This window comes from Eretmochelys imbricata, chromosome 3, assembly GCF_965152235.1.
Source record: "Eretmochelys imbricata isolate rEreImb1 chromosome 3, rEreImb1.hap1, whole genome shotgun sequence".
In the NCBI taxonomy this organism is placed as follows: Eukaryota; Metazoa; Chordata; order Testudines; family Cheloniidae; genus Eretmochelys; species Eretmochelys imbricata.
In genome coordinates, this window is record NC_135574.1 from 83521429 (window position 1) to 83543116 (window position 21688).

General features: G+C 42.8%; 1 protein-coding gene across 4 annotated transcripts in view; it reads right to left on the reverse strand.

The window, feature by feature from the left end:
* Positions 1-21688, reverse strand: part of SESN1 (sestrin 1) — a 141705-nt gene that overhangs the window by 16874 nt on the left and 103143 nt on the right. The window contains exon 1 of one of the 4 annotated variants that reach the window (XM_077812909.1): positions 2599-2772. The exons of the other annotated variants lie outside the window; for them this stretch is intronic. Coding sequence (XP_077669035.1) covers positions 2599-2685 — 87 coding nt within the window. The 5' untranslated portion in view covers positions 2686-2772. Of the gene's footprint in view, positions 1-2598; positions 2773-21688 lie in introns of those variants that run through there. 4 annotated transcript variants of the gene reach the window in all.

Genomic DNA, 21688 nt, shown 5'->3' on the forward strand with positions numbered 1-21688 from the left:
TTTGCAAGAGGAATGATTTTGACTAGAATTAAGTTTTGTTGGGATTCACTTTTTATGGAGAATCATCTCATATTGGTATATTTTCATGCCTACATTAAAAATACTCTTAGCATCTTTTCTATTCTTTTAGGGTCAAATTTCCAAAAGCTCCTAAGTGATTTAGGCTCCTAAGTCTGATTTTTCAGAGAGATTTAGGCTTTTACACGCTTTTGGAAATGTTATCCCCAGTCCCCTACTTCCCCTTCAAAGATCAGTTCAAACCAATAACTCAATGGTAGTGACACTGAAATGCTATGAATTTGGAACACTTAATTGTTTAGATCTTAACGATAACTACTGCACAGACTGCCACCACAGTACAAGTTATTTTGATTTCCCTGTAACTCCATCAGTGAGCTGATACATTCTTCAATTAAAAGTCAGGCTTTCAATTCTGCTCATTACTATAACTGTAGAATCCCCAACAGTTATCCAGCTGCACCAACAGGCCTTAAAAGCTTTGAAGAATTTGGATTAGATAAGGGACAATACTACTTCTGTAAACACAAGTCAAAAATAAAACCAAAGCTCTTTCTAGACACGGTGGTAGCAGAGCTGGTGGTCCAGGAGTTTTCCTTACTTAGTTCTAAAACCGTCACCCCAACCCAAAAGCCTCCAGAGCGCACTGTGGCATTTTCAGACCCAAACCATAGTTAGTATTAAGGTAACATCTGCTGAATCTTTATTTCTTTTCCTCTTCCCATTTTAAAATTTTGACATCAGCTCCTTTGTGCAGGAACAACTAGAGCTATTCCAGAATAAAAGCACTCAGCTTGTTCACACATACAGATTTAAATGATTACAAATAATCATTCTGTTCTCCTACAAACTCTACCAAGTTCAATAGGCCTACTGTACTTGATTTTAATCACCACAAAGAAAGTAAAAGTTTTTATTGTATGTTAAAAACAGATCTTAAAATATTATTAGCTCTACAAGTTAGATATGAAGTGGAAAGTTCCTTCTGTCTAAATATTTCAGAATACTTTTAAAATATTACATTTTTCAACACCCACTCAGAATTGCTTAATGTTATCTGCATTGTACAGATGGAGAAATTGAGGCACAAGGAGCATAAGTGATCTGCCCAAAAACATACAGACTCCCAAGTTTCTTGTTCACTTATTATAAATAATAATAAAAACATAGTAGTAGTGATTTTTTGGCTCTTCTAGAATTAAATATTAACATACACATCTGGAGATATATCTAAATGAAGTTTTAGCCATGGCACTTCTATTATGCCAGCATACTCTCCCTCTCTAGGAAAAGGCTGGCACAAGTTTATAAGAAGTTGAGTTTGTGTTGGAACTATACCAAGACCACAACTTGTTTCACTTGGTTTCAAACTCACTCAGGTCACAAGTGGCTGGGATTAAAAAGGACCAGTGTCTAAACCTTCTGTGCCATCTCTGTAATATGCATGTTGAAAATATTTTATAAATATGTATTAAGATCACTGGAGCAGCTCCAAAGCAAAACTCGCAACACCAGAGCTTTAAGGAAGGGGAAAGGAGGCTGGGAGGAAGCAGCATGGTTTTGGAAGGCAATAAACAAAGTTTAAATACTATTAAGACTGCAACACAAATAATAAACCACAAAACTTAATTTTGAATATGAAGCACCAAACTTTACCATCATATTTTCTGGACAGTGCTGCTTTATGCCATTAACAGAGTTATTTAAGTTCAGTATCATAATACCTAAAGCTACACATGCAAATATGACCCAATTAAGTGTTTTCTTCCCTAGTCTCGAGAGCAGGCCAGAACAATATTATTTACTTAGAATTGACAAGACACAACACAACAGTCACTGCCCCAAAAAGCTAATAATCTGAGACACATGCAGAGAAGACTGTCACACTGGAATATCCAGAGGAGAAAATTAGTGGTTTTGTTTGTTTATAAAGAGCTCTGAGAAGCATGAATGGACTCTATTCATTCCACCTGTATATTAACTCTGAAGACTAATGACAAATCCACATCAACAGCCAGTGTGCTTGTATATCACAGAAAAAGGAGATAGAAGAGCCCTATTACATAACCTGGTCAACCTCCCTGTCAATAAAGGATTGTTCCCTACAGTGCATTCCCAGGGATTGGCTTTGGGCACTTTTTAATGACTCAAATGATGGGACTGTCACAACTTCCCTTTGGAAGCCACTCCACAGTGTAAGAGGCGGTTGGTCCTGGTGTTCCAGGCTCTATTTTCCAATTCTGAATGTCTTTTTGTTACACCCAGCCTCCCACCAAAAGACATCCCGCCACTAGGGAACAAGCGGACAGGAGCAAGCCGCACACCCCCTGGGCGGCTCTCCCCTCCGAAAGGGCATTCACACCTGGGCTTGGCGGAGAACACGCAGAACACGTAGCCCACAAAAGGCAAAGCTAAGCCCACAGGTGAAGCCCAGCTGAGGGGCCGTCCCGGACTCAGGCAGACGTGGCTTTGGTGGCTACCCCAGCAGCTCAGCACAAACAAAACAAGTGACCCCCGTCACCAGACCAGCCTCCCGCCCCGCGCTCTGTTTCCTGGCCAACCCCAGCACCCCACCTTTACCTTGCGACCCCGGCTCGTGCAGTGGTTGCACAGCAGCCCCTGCACTGCGTACGCCTGGTTGTGGCTGGCCGTGGCCGCCAGCCTCATGCCTGCGGGAGGGAAAGCGCGTCTCAGGCTAGGAGCGGGCCCGTCCCTGCACAGCGCGCAGCCAGCTCCCCTCTGCCCAAGGCAGCGGCGAGGCCAAGGCTAAAGCGAAGCGCCCGGAGGCGGGGGGAGCTGCGGAACGGGCACAAACAAGCCGAGCGGAGCCCGCCCCCCGTCCCGCCAGCCACCAATGCGCGGGAGGCGGAGGGGCAGGGAGGCGGAGCGAAGCGAAGCGCGCGCTCCCTGGGTTGGGGCGGAGAGGCCCGGGCGGGAGCTGGGGAAGGGGCTGCAGTTCCACGGGGAATTTGTGCCTTTGCCGCAGGAGCCCTGGCACCCAGCGAGGGTAGCCAGCCGGCCACACGGGACAGCCAGCCGTGCCCCCCTTGAGTCGCAGTCCGCTCCCCTTGTGTCAGGGAGCATGGCCGGGAGAGCCGGGTATGCACAGCAGCAACTGTGAACCCCGGATTTTACAGCTGGGAGCCAAATGTGCCAGAGAAACATTTTCTGACACTACACTGCAAACATCCACTGATGCAACCCTGAGTGTGCTCTTCTTGCGCCTCAGTCCTGGCACTGCACAGAAAAATGTTAGAGCTTCAACTGCCCCTTATTGAGGACACTAGTGGTGACGTCTATTGAGCCTAGGCAGCTGGTTTTAAATTACAAAGTAACTATTAACTGCCCAATTCATCCGGCAGATCATTTCAGAGGTCAGCTATTCAGATGCCATCACAATGATTACTGGGGACACATGAGGTGAGGGAAGGGAGATCCCTCTTCAGCTCCTGCATCCTCTGCTCCTCTCTCTGGCAGAAAAAAAACCACAGTATTTTTGTTTGACAAAAATTATTTTTTTCTAGAAAGTCATGTATTCGCTCAATCATCTATCATCTCCATCCATCCTCACTTAAGAGCCTCTACCTGCTTTTTAAAACAAGAAAGTAATTAAGCCTTTTTAACAGCTAGCTCATAGGAGCTTAACATGTAGCATATACATGTGTGACTTTAAATAAAGTCCTCTAGCAATTTTGCCAGAAAGCGCCTGCCCCAAGACCATAATATCCCTGTGCAAACATGTTTTGCAATCTCATCAGCAAAACACACAATCTTTGTTTGCAGCAGTCTGTATTTCCTTCACCGAACTCCAGTGCTGTTAAATCCCCAGATGGCCCAGTTATCCCCACCCAACTATAGCTTTCTGTTCTGGTTTGGGGTTTTATGCATAGTTGCTAACTTCACATGGTAAATAAGCACCCTGACTTTCACAATAAGCCAAAAATCAAGCTAATCCCATTTCAAAACAAGGCCAAAACAAGCCAATCCCTAAGAACCCCAACATTCTATGTGACTAGAGCCCCCAGCATGCAGTCTGGGACTGTGGTGGGCCCGCTGTGCATCCCTGACTCTCTTCCCCCCCTTCCCCTGCTTGCCCCCCTTTGCCCCTGCTTGCTGGGAGCCGATCAAAAAAAAGAAGCAACAAGCTACCAGCCAAACAAGCAACAAGATACAAGCTAAAACTAGCCAACAAGAAACTCACAAGCCAATTAAGGCCAAAAAAAAAAAAAAAGAGAGAAGCCCAATTTCTGCGTTTTTTTTCACTTTTGACATGTCTGGTCTCGTGCCATTTTCCAAAAGTAAATACAGCATCTTCAAGTTCAAGGTCCTGGGTAAAATTTGGTTTACTCTTCACATCCATATTAAAAGTGTAAAGCTATGTTCTGTTAATTATTTTACATCTTAAATATTTATTTTAAATCAAAAGTTTCAGGTACCACATACTATCTAAACAAGACGATAATGCCTGATTCTTACCCCAGCTTTGAGAGGAGGTGGTTAGGTTACAACAGCTCAGAACCCAAGAAACTTCCTTAACTAACACGAAAAACAAAGTTTCCAGTCTGGGATTTGGACTGCTACACATCCAGATTACTAGTTCTAACAAGTCTAATTACTGTAAAGGGAATAACATGACCATGAACTTTGAACTTTAATTAAATATAAAACTGAACACTGAAAAACTGTTTATGCTGTTCTTGGAGTGGGTTCATAAATCCTGCGGCCAAATGCAGAAATCATTGAGGCCAGAACATTGTGTGGAATGTGAAAACTTTACCCTGGGCAGTGGCTTTGGACATTTCTAAAGCTGAGCTTTACATTCTTTCTTTCCCTAATGTCATCACCTCTATGGAGTGCAATTACCTCTGAGAAGACAAGGCACATTTTCTACTTTTGAAGATAGAATAGCAGTATACCATTACACTGACTACAGGTGTGAAGGCGCTTTAGGTCCTTACTCTGTTTCCTGGTACAGAACAGGGATTTAGCTTTCCTAAATGGGCAAGGTCTTTCCAGACTGTTACTGCTCCATACCTACTTGAACATCAGAAAGGGCTTAGATGACAAATGGAAAAGAGAAGCAAGATGGTGAGAGTGGTTATATTTTCAGAGCTAGTTTAAATAAACTAGTAAAGAGACAGTTTAATTCCCACTGCTTCCTTACTTCAGGCCAAAATATAACAAAGGACCAAGGAAGAACTCTCTTGCAACACCACAGACAAAAACTGGCTTGCGTTCAGAAGGAACTATTCAAAAGAAAATATGCCATCCCTCTGCCATGCACATTGGCCAAACCAGACAGTCTCTATGCAAAAGAATAAATTAACACAAATCTGACATCAGGAAGAATAACATTCAAAAACCAAAAAGAAAAGGAGTACTCAGTAGGAGAACACTTCAATCTCCCTAGTCACTCAATAACAGACCTAAAAGTGGCAATCCTTCAACAAAAAAACTTCAAAAACAGACTCCAATGTGAAGCTGCTGAACTGGAATTAATTTGCAAACTGGATACCATCAGATTAGGCCTGAATAAAGACTGGGAGTGGTTGGGTCATTACAGAACCTAAACCTAATTTCCCCAATACTAATTTCTCCCTACTGTCACTCACACCTTCTTGTCAACTGTCTGTAATGGGCCACTCTCATTACCACTTCAAAAGTTATTTTTCCTCCCTTGGTATCCTGCTGTTATTTTGATTTATCTCGTTAGACTGACCTCACACTTGGTAAGGCAACCCCCCATCCTTTCATGTATTTATACCTGCACCTGTATTTTCCACTTCATGCATCTGATGAAGTGGGTTCTAGCCTATGAAAGCTTATGCCCAAATAAATTTGTTAGTCTCTAAGGTACCACAAGGACTCCTCATAGTTTTTGCTGATACAGACTAACACAGCTAACACTCTGAAATCTGAGATGTAAGACGTTATCCCACTATGAGAAATCTCTGTGGTTTCAATTTAAATGACTATGCCTTCCAACAGAGAGATACATGGTGGGTAAAGGAATGTCTTTTATTGCAATGGTTCTCAATCTGGGGTTCACAGACTATGTCTAAGGGATCCACAAAAGGTTGTCGTTACGAAAGAACAGTGGTTTTCATCCTGCAGTCTGTGCACCCCTGGAGGTCCACAGACTATGTCTAAGATTTCCAAAGTGGTCTGCACCTCCATTTGAAATTTTTTAGGGGTCTGCAGATGAAAAAAGGTTGAGAACCACTGTTTTATTGGACTAACTTCTGGTGGTAGGCGAGACAAGCTTTAGAGCCACACAAAGCTCTTCTTCAGGTCTGGGAAAGGTACTCTGCAAGCATGTCTACACAGCAGTATAAGCCTGGGCGCAAGCCTAACCCCCTTGCATCCACACACCATTTGTGCTAACCTAGGTCTTGGACCTAGGGTCCCAAAACCCTGCAGGGCTCAAGGGTCCAAGCCCATGTTGAGCTGAGACCTAGGATCCAAGCCCCATTGCTTTCCTGCATGTGTATGGTCCTGGCTTGACTCAGGTCCCGGAAGTCCTCCAGATGTATTCCAGAGTTCTTGGTAGCAGAGGAGCAGCAATGCAGGCAGCCAGCACAGTGGTCAGAAGCACTATTTCTGCCTGGCTGAGCACGCTCCCTGTTCCTGCTCCTCTCACAGCAGCGGCAGCTCCTGCTCTGGCTCCTCCTCACTGCTACACAGAGCTTGGCCAGAGCAGGGAGCAAAGCTGATATGTGGGAGGCAGCTCCTGGCTGCCAGGATGTTGGGGGTCATCCCTCCCCCAGCTGTGCTGGTCCAGGAGCCCTGCAGGGCAGCCTCTTTGTCCCGTTCTGCTCTCTGTCCCTTGCTCCGACCTAACCACCCCCTCCCACCACTGCCTTCTTTGGGGCTGTGTGTGCAGAGATGTCCAGGCAGCATACATTGTGAGGGTGGTAAGTGGGAGCTAGCCCCCAAACTTCCCCACAGCCTCCTGGTGATCCCTTATCCCTGCCTCCTGGGATGCGGCGGGGGCCCAATTCTCAGATTAGATGGTAGTGCAGTATAAAGCCTTCTCAAATTGCAGTCATTCTATTGAGATGGACACCAAAAGGAGCTAATTATGTAGTTTATGAACTCGTGCTCCTTATGGGCACCTGAGCCCCATCAATAGCACTGTCAGTTAGGAAGCAAGATGGGCACAGTAGAGTTTTCCCACAGTGCAACACAGTTGTATGGCTAGACTGTCGACACTGGGGGGGCGGAGCGGGTGCGTACTAGGTACTGTGGGATAGGGTTACTTTGACTTGGGTCTGTACACTGCAGAGTGGACGCCAAAGCACTAGCTTCAAGTATGGGTCAGAAAATCTTTAACATAGAGTTAAAATACAGTGTAAATACTCAATCCAATGGTTCCCTGACATGGGTCAACTGACGAATCCCACTAATCCTAGGGCAGGCTTACATTGCTGAATAGACATACCCAGAGTGTTAGAACTAAATACAAGAGCGCACAGATAGTTTAGCATAAGTAGTTAGCATATATTCTAAGGGACAATTCATAGAATCATAGAATATCAGGGTTGGAAGGGACCTCAAAGGTCATCTAGTCCAACCCCCTGCTCAAAGCAGGACCAATCCCCAACTAAATCATCCCAGCCAGGGCTTTGTCAAGCCTGACTTTAAAAACTTCTAAGGAAGGAGATTCCACCACCTCCCTAGGTAACCCATTCCAGTGCTTCACCACCCTCCTAGTGACAAAGTTTTTTCCTAATATCCAACCTAAATCTCCCCCACTGCAACTTGAGACTATTACTCCTCGTTCTGTCATCTGCTACCACTGAGAACAGTCTAGATCCATCCCCCTTTGGAACCGCCTTTCAGATAGTTGAAAGCAGCTATCAAATCCCCCTTCATTCTTCTCTTCCGCAGACTAAACAATCCCAGTTCCCTCAGCCTCTCCTCATAAGTCATGTGTTCCAGTCCCCTAATCATATTTGTTGCTCTCTGCTGGACGTTTTCCAATTTTTCCACATCCTTCTTGTAGTGTGGGGCCCAAAACTGGACACAGTACTCCAAATGAGGCCTCACCAATGTCGAATAGACGGGAACGATCATGTCCCTCGATCTGCTGGCAATGCCCCTACTTATACATCCCAAAATGCCACTGGCCTTCTTGACAACAAGGGCACACTGTTGACTCATATCCAGCTTCTCATATCAAACTGCTGCCTAGCCATTCGGTCCCTAGTCTGTAGCGGTGCATGGGATTCTTCCATCCTAAGTGCAGGACTCTGCACTTGTCCTTGTTGAACCTCATCAGATTTCTTTTGGCCCAATCCTCTAATTTGTCTAGGTCCCTCTATATCCTATTCAAGGTGAAGAGGCCCATTCTTCTATCAGCAGTATTTCTGGTAAAAATATATGCCCCCTTGACAAACCTTGAATGTTATTTAGAAGTCAGGGTTACTTAAGTTTTACTTCTATTTAAAGAATACGTACAATTTCCTTTTGGGTATTTCTAGTACTTTCACTCTTATGAAGACAGTTCTCACAATGAGACTTTTCTTAGCAACAGTTCAAAAAATGTATTATATGAAGGCTATAAAGAGGCAGATCAGATATGAAGTTAAAGATCGTGATCCTGCAACACTTATGCACATAGCTTAACTTTAAGTACCTGTGGTCAATAGGACTTCTTATGTGCAAAATTAAGCACATATGTAAACATTTGCAAGACTGGGGCCCAAAATCTTAAATTCTTTCCATTGCAAAAAGCTATCCAAGATCACCAGAGGTCTCACTCTGGAGCACCTGAAATGCTTACTATAGCTAGCGCACCAGGTATCAAATTAAAATCTGGAAGGGTTATCAGAAAATTCTCCGCCAGAAAACTTTACAAATAATATTAAAATGGTTCTTTACTACTCTGAGACACCTGATTTCCATTATCTCTATAAAAAATGTGTTTTAGGAGAGACAGATAATATGTTTTCATATAAAATGGTACAAAACACATCAAACAAGCCTGACCCAAGCATTCAAAAAAATCATGGTGAAATCCTGGCAAAACTCCCATTGACTTCAAAGGCACTGGATTTCATTCCACCAGACAAGCTTCCAAAAATCATGAGATTTTAAAATAATAAATGTTAGGTTCTTTTTATTTGCCTTTTGTTTTTTGAGCCATTGGGGTTCACTTTGTCAAGTTTTCCCTCCAATACCAGGAGCACCAGAAACTAGCTGAGAGCTTGTCTACCCCAGAAAATCTCCATGTGAAGTACCAGACAGGTGAAGTTCTGCAACAGCCTCCAGGCAGGGATCAGGAAGGGATTTTTTCCTCTAATGTACTACACGAAGGTTTGGGGTTTGGGTGGGTTTTTTTAGATGTAAGCAGAGTCTGAATGAACTCTCCCCTGACAGCTAGTTGGGGATGGGGAGAGACTTCAGGAACAAACTGTATTTACGTGAACACACCTACTCTGTGTAGGTATCCAGCAGACAGGAGCTGTGTAGCTCCAAGTGATCAAATTTGGCTGGTGTTGAGTTACAAATCACTTTAATACTGAATGCAGGGGTAGTGAAATGTTATCAATGTTATCTTTTTTATTGTATGATTAAAGGGGAGCAGAACTGTGCTAAGTCTGTCCCAATTGAGAGGTCACCCTCAGTTGAAAGAGACTCGCTAAGCCAGGGGCTTGAATGCCAGATCCCTGTGAAAATAATAGGAATGGGGACAGGTGTTCCAGACAGGAGATATGGACTCTCCCTAAGGGTCCTCGGTCTTGTTTAAACTATTCCTCTCCACTGTTCAAAGATAGAGCTAAATAGGTTCCAATAGCAGTTTCTGTTATGTAAAGTGCTCACTAGAGCTGCAAACACTTGTGGGGCAACAGCGTTTCTGCCCAGCTTGCATCACTAAGAACTGATAATCACTAAGAGTTAGGTGGACTCTCAAGAGACTGATCTGCAGAGGTCACAGCAGAGAGGCAACCGGCGAGTGGAACAAGCATGCAGCAAGGGGCCAGCAAAAAGGAACAGCGGCTAGCAGGGCGACTAGAGGGAAGGAACAAAGGCAGGCAGCCAGAGCAAGTGCTCAGATGGCCGAGCAAGCAGAGTGCTTTCTTCCCCATGTGGGAGGTGAACTCACACAGATGCACCTCTGGATCCTCACTGACCAAGGACAACCACAGTGAGTGGGGTATGGTAAGGGAGTAGAGAGAGGCACAGTAAAGGAACTTTTGGTTGTAGAACTCAAGAACATGAGGTAGAACACACTGCCCCACTCACTCTGGGATGGGTGTCCTGCTCACAGTTTTATGATTATGAGTCCTGCTTGTGGCATTTTCCCTAATTCATGTCGGGTGACTTCCCTCCTTTCAATAAAAGTTTCTTTTCTACACTCAAACTTTGAGCTTGCAAGTGGGGAAGTATTGCCTCTCAGAAGTGCCCAGAGGTAGTGTGTAATTTCTTCAGGTCACTGGATGGGGGCTCGAGCCGGTTCTATATTGTATTGTTGAACCCATAGATACTGAACCCAGCCCTGGTTGCTGCCAGCTCCACCTGGCAGAAGGGTTACATTTTAATCTCCTTCCTCTGAAGCATCAGGGATACCCCTGGCTGGAAATGGGACATGGGATAGGGTAGGCTTGAGCTCTGAGATGGCACCGAGCTTTCTCCCTGACAAGTACTTGGGCGACTGGCTGGCTCTTGCTCACATACTCAGGCTCTAAGTGGTCGCCCTATGTGGGGTGGGAAGGATTTTTTCCCCAAAGTCAGATTGGCAGTGACCCCGAGGGGCTTTTGTCTCTCTTCTGCATGGAAGCATGTGTCACCTGCCAGGATTATCTGGGTATATCTCACTTTATCATTTCCCCATCACTGCAGGGGCCTCAAGCACTGGTGTATCTCGGTCCCTCCTATTCTCTGCTTGTGACACGTAACAGTCTAGTCTATTGTGGGCTGTAGTACTTTGATTTCATTTTGGTGGCTGGGTTTAGCATATGGGTGCTGGGTGGTGTTTGTAGTCTGTGATATACAGGAGGTCAAACTAGATGACCTAGTGGTTCCTTCTGGCCTTAGATTCTATAACACTCTAACTCCAAAATAAAAGTATCCACAAGGGGAGTTATGTAATTATAGTGGTATAATTATGCTGGTAAATTTTCTATGTACACAAGTCCTGAGCAACTCATAATCCTATTACTTCAGGAGATGGGGTGTGAGAAAACCACCAAGTATTTGTGAGATCTGTGATAAAATTGAGTTAGCAGCACTCATCTCTACTATATTAATAAAGAGTTCCTATCACTTATTTCAAATAATTTTTAGCAACAGTTTTGTCACAGATCCAAATGAGAGCTGCCCCCCTCCCTCCTGGACTGCTGTGAGGAAAATTCAAGCCTCTGCCACTCTATATCCCCATAGTGTTTCAAGCTCCTGGAGCTTGAATGGAGCCCAGCCAGTGCCCCAATCTCTGGGTCCCTAGGCACACTTTCAGACCTATCTGGCAACCCCCTCAGAGAGTTGGAACCTGCTGTCCAGCCAACTACACCCTCCAGGCCCAGCACTAACCTTACAGACTCCAAGTACTTAAACACACCCCTCTTCACCCAGAAGGTCATACTAGCCAATTTTAAGGTTTTTAAAAAGGTACTATATACTACAGTTAGCACACTTCTTAATAAACACAAATATTGCTGTTAAGAAACAGAAGAATAGTGCAAATTGCATACACAGGAAGAGAATGAAAAATTAAAGTTTACTTTAAAAATCTCAATCAAGTGTGCTCTTTGGGCATAACAGATGTTATTGTAGCATGCCATAATGCTCTACTTTTAGAACACTGATGGCTAAAACAATGGATAAAAATCAGTTTTGATTATAAACATTCTAGACAGTATCAAGTCACTATATGACACTATTCCCTGTTTCTCATCTACAGAATTGAAACTATACTGTGGTGTATGACTAAGGACAAAATCTAGCCACATTGCTTTCACACTTGTTTAGAAAAAAAACTGATGTTTTTATTTCTCGTAGAGGTGCAAATGTAAACTGAATCCTTGCTATTTCAGTTTTCCTTGTGGTTTCACAAAGTGCAGAAAAACTAACAAAATATAGGAAGCTTTAGTAGCCTCTAGTTACTAGTATTTTTTAGCCCATTAAAGAGCTTCAAAAATCATGGTCATAATGACAATTTAAGAGGCATGAGTGGTTAAGATTTTAATATTCATATGAAGTAAAATAGTATAAAATTATGAAGACCTGGGGAAAACAAAACAATGGACTGTCAAATAAATATTGAATTAGAAAAAGGAATAAGCTGTGCATTTTTTAGTTTTGTTTTTAACATGGCACAGTTGTCAAGATCAGGCAACAGACATTGACAGCAATATATAAATACACACACCATGATCTATGATAGTAGGAGGAAGGGAAAGAAGGTAAAACAAAAGCAAGAAAGTCATAGTAAGGGCTTGACCCTGCTAGGTGCTGTGCACTCTGTCCCAGATCCAGAAAAGCATGTGAGTAGTCCTATTGATTTAGCACATCCATAAATACTTTGCCATATTGGGGCCAGAACACTCAGCCACTGTCAAGCCTGATGTCACATATTTTTAAGTTTGTTAAATAGAAAGTGGATTGACATGTCACAATTCGGTGCAGTACAAAAGGGGTGTGATTTATGGGTGAATTGGTGGCAAGTGTACTTTTCACCCTACTAGCAAACCTAGTCCAAGGTTAGTAGAGATTGATACGTTTTTCAAGTTCTGATTTATAGATTTTAAACATTTTATTTTAGTAATAGTTAAACCCACAATACTGTAATTTGGACCCAAGATATCTTTAAGGTATCCTTTTAAGCATATCCAGTTCTCAACTTTGAGTGTCCAGACAGACTAACGTTTTACTTTGGCATACAGTAATTTTGTTTGGCGTGCAAATGACATCAGTGCTGAATCTACCTGGGGTAGAAACTGTTTTTAAACGATATCAGAATATGCTTTCAAGGTTTAATAACAAACCTGGAATAAGTAGTTGTGTACAAAAAAATACAGTTAGAATGTTTTCCTCCTAAATGGAAACAATATAAATATATAGTCAAAGGCTTATAAAGTGTGAATTTTATTTTAAGTTTGTAAAAGAATAAAGAATATTAACTAAAATGTACAGCTTGGCTGAAAGTTGAAAAACATTCATAATCACAAGTATTTGAAGAATGCTAACACCAAGGAATAGCAAAATTATGTATGTTGGTCTAAGGCGATATATTAGAGTTACATTTATAAAAGCAAACAAAGGAAAAGACAGGGTTAACATCAGGGACAATATTCTAGTAGTGAGGTGCACAGAATGTGCAGTAAATTTCCAAGGAATAATGGTTAGATTATCATATCAAAGCAACATCCACGGTTGCATGTTCTATCTGTGTCTGACTATGAAATTGCAACCATTTCTTTCAGACGTGGACCTTGCTACCACAATTCATGCCTTTGTTATTATCTTAAGACTTCAAGTGGGACTACACCTTGAGCCCAAAAATATAAATGGATGAAGAACGTAGTCGCCCTGTTACTGAACAGAAGGTTTTTCAGCTGCAGGTTGAGAGTTCTTTGCTCTACGTTGGCTGCTTAATAGTTTCTAGATGCAGTACTGGATTTACCATGGCACCACTGGAGCAATGGCAAAGGGCTCATGCTCCAAAGGGGACCTGGCCTGGCCCGCTCTTCTCCGCCCCCTGCTCTCTCCTGCAGGGGCAGTGGCAGAAGCTTTTTGATTTAAAACGGATTTTTGAGGAAAAAACCCTATCTAAAGATAGTTTTAATTAAGATACATTATATCTCATCATGGAATAGGGATTATAAATTCTAATTCTATAGTATGAGACAATATATTCATGTAATGTTTAAGAAAAGTTTTGTAAATGAGTTCTAATAGTTCATGGATTAGGGACCCAATTTTATGGGGTTCCAGGGGCTTCTGTATAGATTATTTAGGTTAATCTTTTTATCTACCCAATGGGACTCAGTGCTCAGTCTAGTAGATGCCATCAGAGATGCTCAGTTTTGCAATTCTCAAACTGTGGATTTGTGTCTCCAGAGGTAACATGCTTGTTAACAGCAAAAATGTTTTAAATAAAATAAATAAATAGAGGTGAGAAATAACAGACCTCAACCCTATTTGTCCCTCTGCAAATTTGTATACACAGAATCAATCCCTTACCTCTCTTTAAAAGTGCAAAGTTTCAAAAAGTTCAATGAATAGAAAATTGTTGGGGGCGGAATAAATCTGGACAAGGAGAAGAAGTCTGGAGATAAATTTGAGAAGCGAAGGACATATGCTTTTTCGTTAAAATATTATGTTTGCTGTTGAAGAAAAAAATCCAGAATACTTAACATTGTTGTTTTAGTTAAATGAAACAATTTAAATGTCTCTCTGGTGATGTTCTCCTGGCCTTCCAAGAAAATCCTCCAAATATTAATAATTAACCTGTTGAATTGGAGATAGTTCACCTCCCAATGATTTCATAAATACCTGCTTCCATTATCTTTGGTAAATGAAATTTACTGAATACATCATAAAAATCTGTTCTTAACTTTTTGTTTTGGTGAGTTTTACCTACTTTCCCCAGGTTTCTTTCAGGAGAGTGCACAAAGGTTTAAATCCCACTACCCTAAGGGTCCATGTGTCTGCTCTAAGTACATTCAGCAATAACGTCCAGAGTCCTTCTATTGGACCTTATCTCTTAATTATGCCAAGACAAACTACATTAAAATGAAGTTAGAGGTTGAGATTATGTCAGTAATTTAAGGGTAAAACAAGTACAGGTATGTTATAATTATCCCAAAATGGTGCAAGGAGATTGAGTTCTCATGTATCAGACCCTACCAAATTCACAGTCCATTTTGGTCAATTTCACAGTCATAGGATTTTAAAAATCATAAATTTCATGATTTCAGCTATTTAAATCTGAAATTTCACAGTGTTCTAAGCGTAGGGGTCTTGGCCCAAAAAGGAGTTGTGTGGTGGTCACAGGGTTATTGTAGGGGGCATTGTGGTACTGCTACCCTTATTTCTGTGCTGCTGCTGGTGGCGGCGCTGCCTTCAGAGCTGGGCAGCTAGAGAGCAGCAGATCCTGCTGGCCAGGATCCCAGCTCTGAAGGCAGAGCCGCTGCCAGCAGCAGCGCAGAAGTAGTATGGCATAGTATGGTATTGCCATCCTTACTTCTGCACTGCTGCCTGCAGAGCTGGGCCCTCAGTCAGCAGCTGCTACTCTCCGGCCACCCAGCTCTGAAGGCAACAGCACAGAAGTAAGGATGGCACGGTATGGTACTGCCACCCTTACTTCTGTGCTGCTGCTGGCGGGGCACTGCCTTCAGAGCTGGGCGTCTGGCCAACAGCTGCTGCTCTCCAACCACCCAGCTCAGAAGCTCGTGCAGACGTAAGGGTGGCAGTACAGCAACCCCCTCCCCTATAACCTTGTGACCGCCCCCCAATATGAGAAACGCTGGTCTCCCCTGTAAAATCTGTATAGTTAAGGTAAAAGCACACAAGACCATATTTCACAGGGGAGACCATATTTCATGGTCCATGATGCATTTTTCATGGCCATGAACTTCGTAGGGCCCTACTCGTATACCTTATTATATGGTAGAAGAGGGATAAGTGACAGAAATTAACAAATGAGCCTATGCAACTATGTAGTGGGGACCTAGTGGCAAAGTTTGTTAATGTATACTGGAATGTTCTGGGAATCCTGCATAATGAGCTCTAGGAAACTTTCCTGGGAGTATTCTGCAATCCTCTGCCGAAGGTTCCCTGGCAGAGCTGCCTTGTTTCTTCCCCCACTGTAGGAAACTTTGCCATGTCAACCAGCATTTATTTCTGCAGGGACCAGAGCAGCACGCAGGCGAGCAACATATGGACCCGGTCTGAAGCCGCATGCATGCAGGAGGTGCACCCTTGTATCTTGGGTTACCGTCAGGAGCGAGATATTGGGTTTGATTACCCTAGCTTTTGGGAAAGGGTGCCAGTATTTAGAATACTGTCCCTAGGCATGTGTAGTGACCCTCTTTGCAAACCACCCAGACTCTTTGTCCCCTCTTGCCCCATTCCCCCTTCCCTTCCCTCACCCCTGCCGAACTCACCATATTTCGGACTCTTGCCAAGCTGTGTGCTAGCAAAGGGACAGTGAGAAAGAGGGGTGTGTCACTTTTGCGATTCACAACTGTGAGCAAACTCACAATACTGTCTCTGTTCATAGTTTCTTTGGCTTCTGCAGATGTGCCCTTGAAGACCCACTCCTCCACACCAGTGGAGCGCCTCTGTCAGGTAAGGCGGAGAACCAGGAGGAGTAAAGAGGATATGTTTCACAAAGAGCTGCAGTCAACAGATACAGCACATAGTGAAACCAGAGAGTGGAGGGAAACAATCAATAAAAGACTCAGGCTGTACAGCCTGGAAAGGAGGGGCAAGAGCAGATGATAAAGCTGCTGGAGGGCCAGACAGAGGTGCTCAGGTGCCTCACTAAGCTACAGTCTGAGCACATCCATGCATGACTCTCCCTGCAATCAATACAGAACTTGGTTCCATGCCCTCCCCAAACTCCCCCACTACATTCCTCACATGTTCCCAGTCCCTTGCAGTATCCTGTGCACTCCACCCCTAGGGATTGGTTTCACAACGAAAGCTGGAGTTACACACAGCTGAGAGAGCCATAACTGAGACTGTTCCTCATTACCATGTCCCATTTGACAAAAAAGTTTGTGTTTTGTTCTGTTATTGAACTTCAGTCTTTGAAATAAAATGAGTCTTTATTTGTAGTATACACATTAGTTGGTATTAACATTCAAGCACAGTGGTTATAGGCAGGAATATTTGCTCAGTACAATTAATGCTCAGGAAGTAAGGACTACAGGGGTCATTCAAGGTGGCAAAAAAACATTGTGTGGCCAAACAGATCACATAAATACACATTACTGGGAATAATTGTCAAAATGCTCCTTCAAAGCCTCCCTAATTTGAATAGCCTCCCTGCTGTGCCCCTCTAATTGTCCTGGTATCTGGCTGCTCAAAATCAGCAGCCAGATCTATCTCAATGCTCTACGCTGGGGAAACTTTTCCCTCTTCGCTTTGCAAATGTTATGCAGGGCACAGCAGGCTCCTATGACCACTAGAATATTTTCCTCATTCAGGTCTAACCTGCCAAAAAGGCAGTGCCAGCAACCTTTTAATTGGCCAAAGGCACATTCAATGTTCATTTGGCACCTGCTGAGCCTATTGTTGAAGCGCTCCTTGCTGCTGTCTAGGTTCCTGGTATAAGGCTTCATGAGCCACCGGAACAAAGAGTAGGTGGGGTCTCCCAGGATCACTGTGGGCATTTATGGATCCCTGATTTGAATCTTCTGGACTGAAAAGAATGTTCCAGCATGCAGCTTTCTATACAGTCCAGTGTTCCTAAAGATACGTGCATCATGCACATTCCCTGACCACCCCTAATTGATTTCAGTGAAGCGGCCCCAGTGATCAACTCGTCCCTGCAAGACTGTAGAGAAGTAGCCCTTTCAGTTGATGTTCTCTGACTCAAGATGGTCTGAATGCATAACCCAGTTTTGGCCCCAATCTATCACCTCACCACAGTTAGATTTGAGGCAATGGGATTCCCTATCAAGTATTTCCTGTACATTACCGAGAGTCACAGTCCTTTGTAGCAGGAGGCACTTAATGGCCCTGCACACTTGCACCACTGCAGCCCCCACAGTGGATTTTCCAAACCCAAACTCTTTTGTGACTGACCAGTAGCAGTCTGGAGTCACCAGCTTCCACACAGCGATCAAATTTTGCTTCTTCCACAGTGAGGGCAGCTCTGTCTGGTGTCCTTGCATCGCAGTGCTGGGGCGAGCTCAGCACACAGGTCCAGGAAGGTAGATTTACATATCCAAAAGTTCTGCAGCCATCATTAGTCATCCCATAAGTGCATCACAATGCAATCCCACCACTCAGTGTTTGTTTCCTGAGCCCAGTATCGACGGTCTACTATGTGCAGCTGGTCCATGAATGCCAGCAGCAATCATGAATTATTTCTTTCAGAGGTACACAGAAGGGTAAGCACCACCGGTTCACTTTCTGATTCACAGGTCATGAAATACTGCAGGACCAGCCGCACTGTGTTCATAACACTCTTCACCAGACTGGTCAGCAGTTCAGGATCCATGCTTTCAGGCAGAGATGGTAGGTGCACAGTTAACAAGAGCTGTTAAAAGACAGCACAAAATGAAGTCAGAAACTCATGGAGTGATGGGATGGAAAGAATTGCCTCCTTGGATGGTGAGCGTACCTCAATTATGCACCATGATCCGTTCCCAGAGCTCCCAGCGGCAGAATGTGGCAAATTGCACAGTGGGATACAACACACTCTATCAATGCAAGAGCACTAACTATGGACGTGCTCCGTCAATACGAGGAGTGTTGTATGGACGTACACAACCAATGTAATTAAAGCGGCTTATGAACATCAACGTAATTTAAGTTGACTTAACTCTGTAGTGTAGACATGGCATAACTGACCTTGCTGCTTGCAGAGCTGAGTGTTAAGTCATGTGACTTACATGTGACTTGCTGTGCTAAAGTGATTGCAGAATTAAGTGGTAACTGAGTGCTTTGACTTGCTCTACCACATTAAATGTGGAATTGAATGTTCTTAATTAAGTTTTCTTTCTTTTCTTTCTCTCAGTTGGTTAGCTAAAGGAAAACAAATGTTTTAGCAGTCGCTCTAATTGACTGTTGCCAGTTTGAATGTAACATTAAATACTGAGGGTGATTAAGCATTGGAACAAACTACCAACAGAAGTGGTGGATTCTCCTTTTCTTAGATATGTTCAAATAAAGACTGGATGCCTTTCTGGAAGATATGCTTTAGTGAAACACAAGTTATTGGGTACAATACAGGAGTAACTGGGTGAAATTACACAGAAGTTCAGATGAGATGTTCTAATGGTCCATTCTGGCCTTAAACCTTGTGAATCTATACATTTTCATACTTAAAATACGTATGGATTTCTGTTAAATGTAACCTTAACTCTGAATGTCCTGGGTTTGTAGTGCTTAGTTTTGGTGACGAAAACTGACTTTTGTCGACAAAACTGTGTAGTGTTGTCATAAATATAAAGGGAAGGGTAAACACCTTTAAAATCCCTCCTAGCCAGAGGAAAAACCCTTTCACCTGTAAAGGGTTAAGAAGCTAGGATAACCTCGCTGGCACCTGACCACAATGACCAATGAGGAGACAAGATACTTTCAAAGCTGGAGTGGGGAGAAACAAAAGATTCTCTCTGTCTGTGTGTTGTTTTTGCCAGGAACAGAAAAGGAATGGAGTCTAGAACTTAGTAAATAATCTAGCTAGATATGCATTAGATTCTGTTTTGTTTAAATGGCTGATAAAATAAGCTGTGCTGAATGGAATGTGTATTCCTGTTTTTGTGTCTTTTGGTAACTTAAGGTTTTGCCTAGAGGGATTCTCTATGTTTTGAATCTGATTACCCTGTAAGGTATTTACCATCCTGATTTTACAGAGGTGATTCTTTTACTTTTGCTTCAATTAAAATTCTTCTTTTAAGAACCTGATTGCTTTTTCATTGTTCTTACAATCCAAGGGTTTGGGTCTGTGTTCACCTATGCAAATTGGTGAGGATTTTTATGAAGCCTTCCCCAGGAAAGGGGGTGTAGGGTTTGGTGAGGATTTTTGGGGGAAAGACGTTTCCAAGCGGGCTCTTTCCCAGCTATATATTTGTTAGATGCTTGGAGGTGGCAGCAATAAAGTCCAAGGGCAAAAGGTAAAATAGTTTGTACCTTGGGGAAGTTTTAACCTAAGCTGGTAAAAATAAGCTTAGGGGGTTTTCATGCAGGTCCCCAGATCTGTACCCTAGAGTTCAGAGTGGGGAAGGAATCTTGACAAGTGTAGACAAGACCTTAGGCTCAAGGGGTTCCAGAGGACAGGGCACAAGAGAATTCTCTCTGCTCCTGCTACAGTTTTCAGAAGGCTACTTTATCACTGTATATACCGCTCGTCTCAGATTCTGTAAGGAAGAATGACAGGTGCCACAATGCAGTCGGATCTGCTGGGTAAGCACAGGGCACTGCCACCCAAGGCCTGGTCTAAGAGCAGAACTACATAATTCCGCCTCAGGACAGGTAAAGGCACAAAGCCCAACACCTGAGGGGGTGCATTCAGAGACCAGAAAAGAGACAGAGTTGGAGCTAGTCCTGTAACTTTGATGACCACCACGGAAACCTTGTGTGTGTCCATGGCCATGAAGTGGTTGTCTTTTAGTGCCACTGGATCGGTCTCTGTGCTGTGTCATGGTCTGAACTCTGACTTAGAGGAATCCAGGATGTTGGCTGATGTTGTTCCAACATGCAACTTGGTGGTTACTATTTTTGCAATTATTTTGTCCATAATCATAACAATTAAACTCAATATCAAAATAATTGTAACTGTAAGGAAAGAAGAGTATTATTCCACTATTAAGATAATTTGGAACAAAAAAGACTGGGATGCTAAAACTCTCAAAGAGCTCAGTTTTAAAATTAATTTTAACCCTAGTAGATTAACTTGTCAATTTTCAGAAAATTCATTTTGTACTCAAAGAGTAATTGCTATAAATTTGGAGAGGATACACTATATTTTTCACACATGACCAAGAGACTGAATACCTGTTTTAAATTCAAAAAGGGACTCTATGTTAATTACACAAAGTTGCAACTGGTGCCTCTATAATGGCTTCTGAGAATGATTTCCACTCAAGTCTTTCTTTAGCATTTTATTAGTCTGAAATAACCCAAGATGTTCACGGAAGGCATTTACAATACAGCTGTCCCTGAACACCGTTTCTGTCACATACAGTAAATATAATCAATACTTGGTTTTACACTATAGACTGGGCCTTACACCTACTGTCCATTCTTAGAGCCTTATTTGCATTTGAGATGTCAGTTTTATATTTACCCTTAGGCATTATTTTCTTTATAGCCATATCTTCATCCTTAAAGGGCAAATGGACTAACTGCCTTGTCACACAACACCCCTTTTTATTATTCCACCAAAGATAGTCATTCTTCAGTAATTCCTGCCTTTACTCAAGATTTCAGTTTTTCACCAAGCATCATTTTACCCAGTTTATCCAAATTTAAAGACCTCCTCCACAACCAAGGAAAAGAATTACTAGACACTAAAAGTACTTTGAAGTTTAATTTATATAGAGTAAGGAGTTGAGATCTGGAGATTATTTATGCTTTGGCAAGGACACAAAAAAAGGATTTATGGCTTCTAAGACTACTGTAAGTAGGTGGATTAAAGATGTATTTATGCGGGTTATTCTGAAGAAAGAGCTCCTTGCCAGATTTTTTTTTAATTAAGATACACACCTTCCCCAGAGGTTGATGGAGAGAAACAGTGAGTTACATGCCAAAAAACTTGCTTCTTGGCTGCCTGCTTGTGCCCATCACTAAAATAAAAAAAAAAAGGAGATTGCAACACTACAGCTCTAGATTACTAAACTACTGTTGCAGAAAGTTACATTCACAGCTATGTAGTTATATGAAACTGCATGTCACTAGAACGGATATTTATTATTATGGTAGCACCCACAGCTAGATGGTAACTATATGAAGTGAAAGAACATAGTCTCTCCTATGAAAAGCTTACAATTAA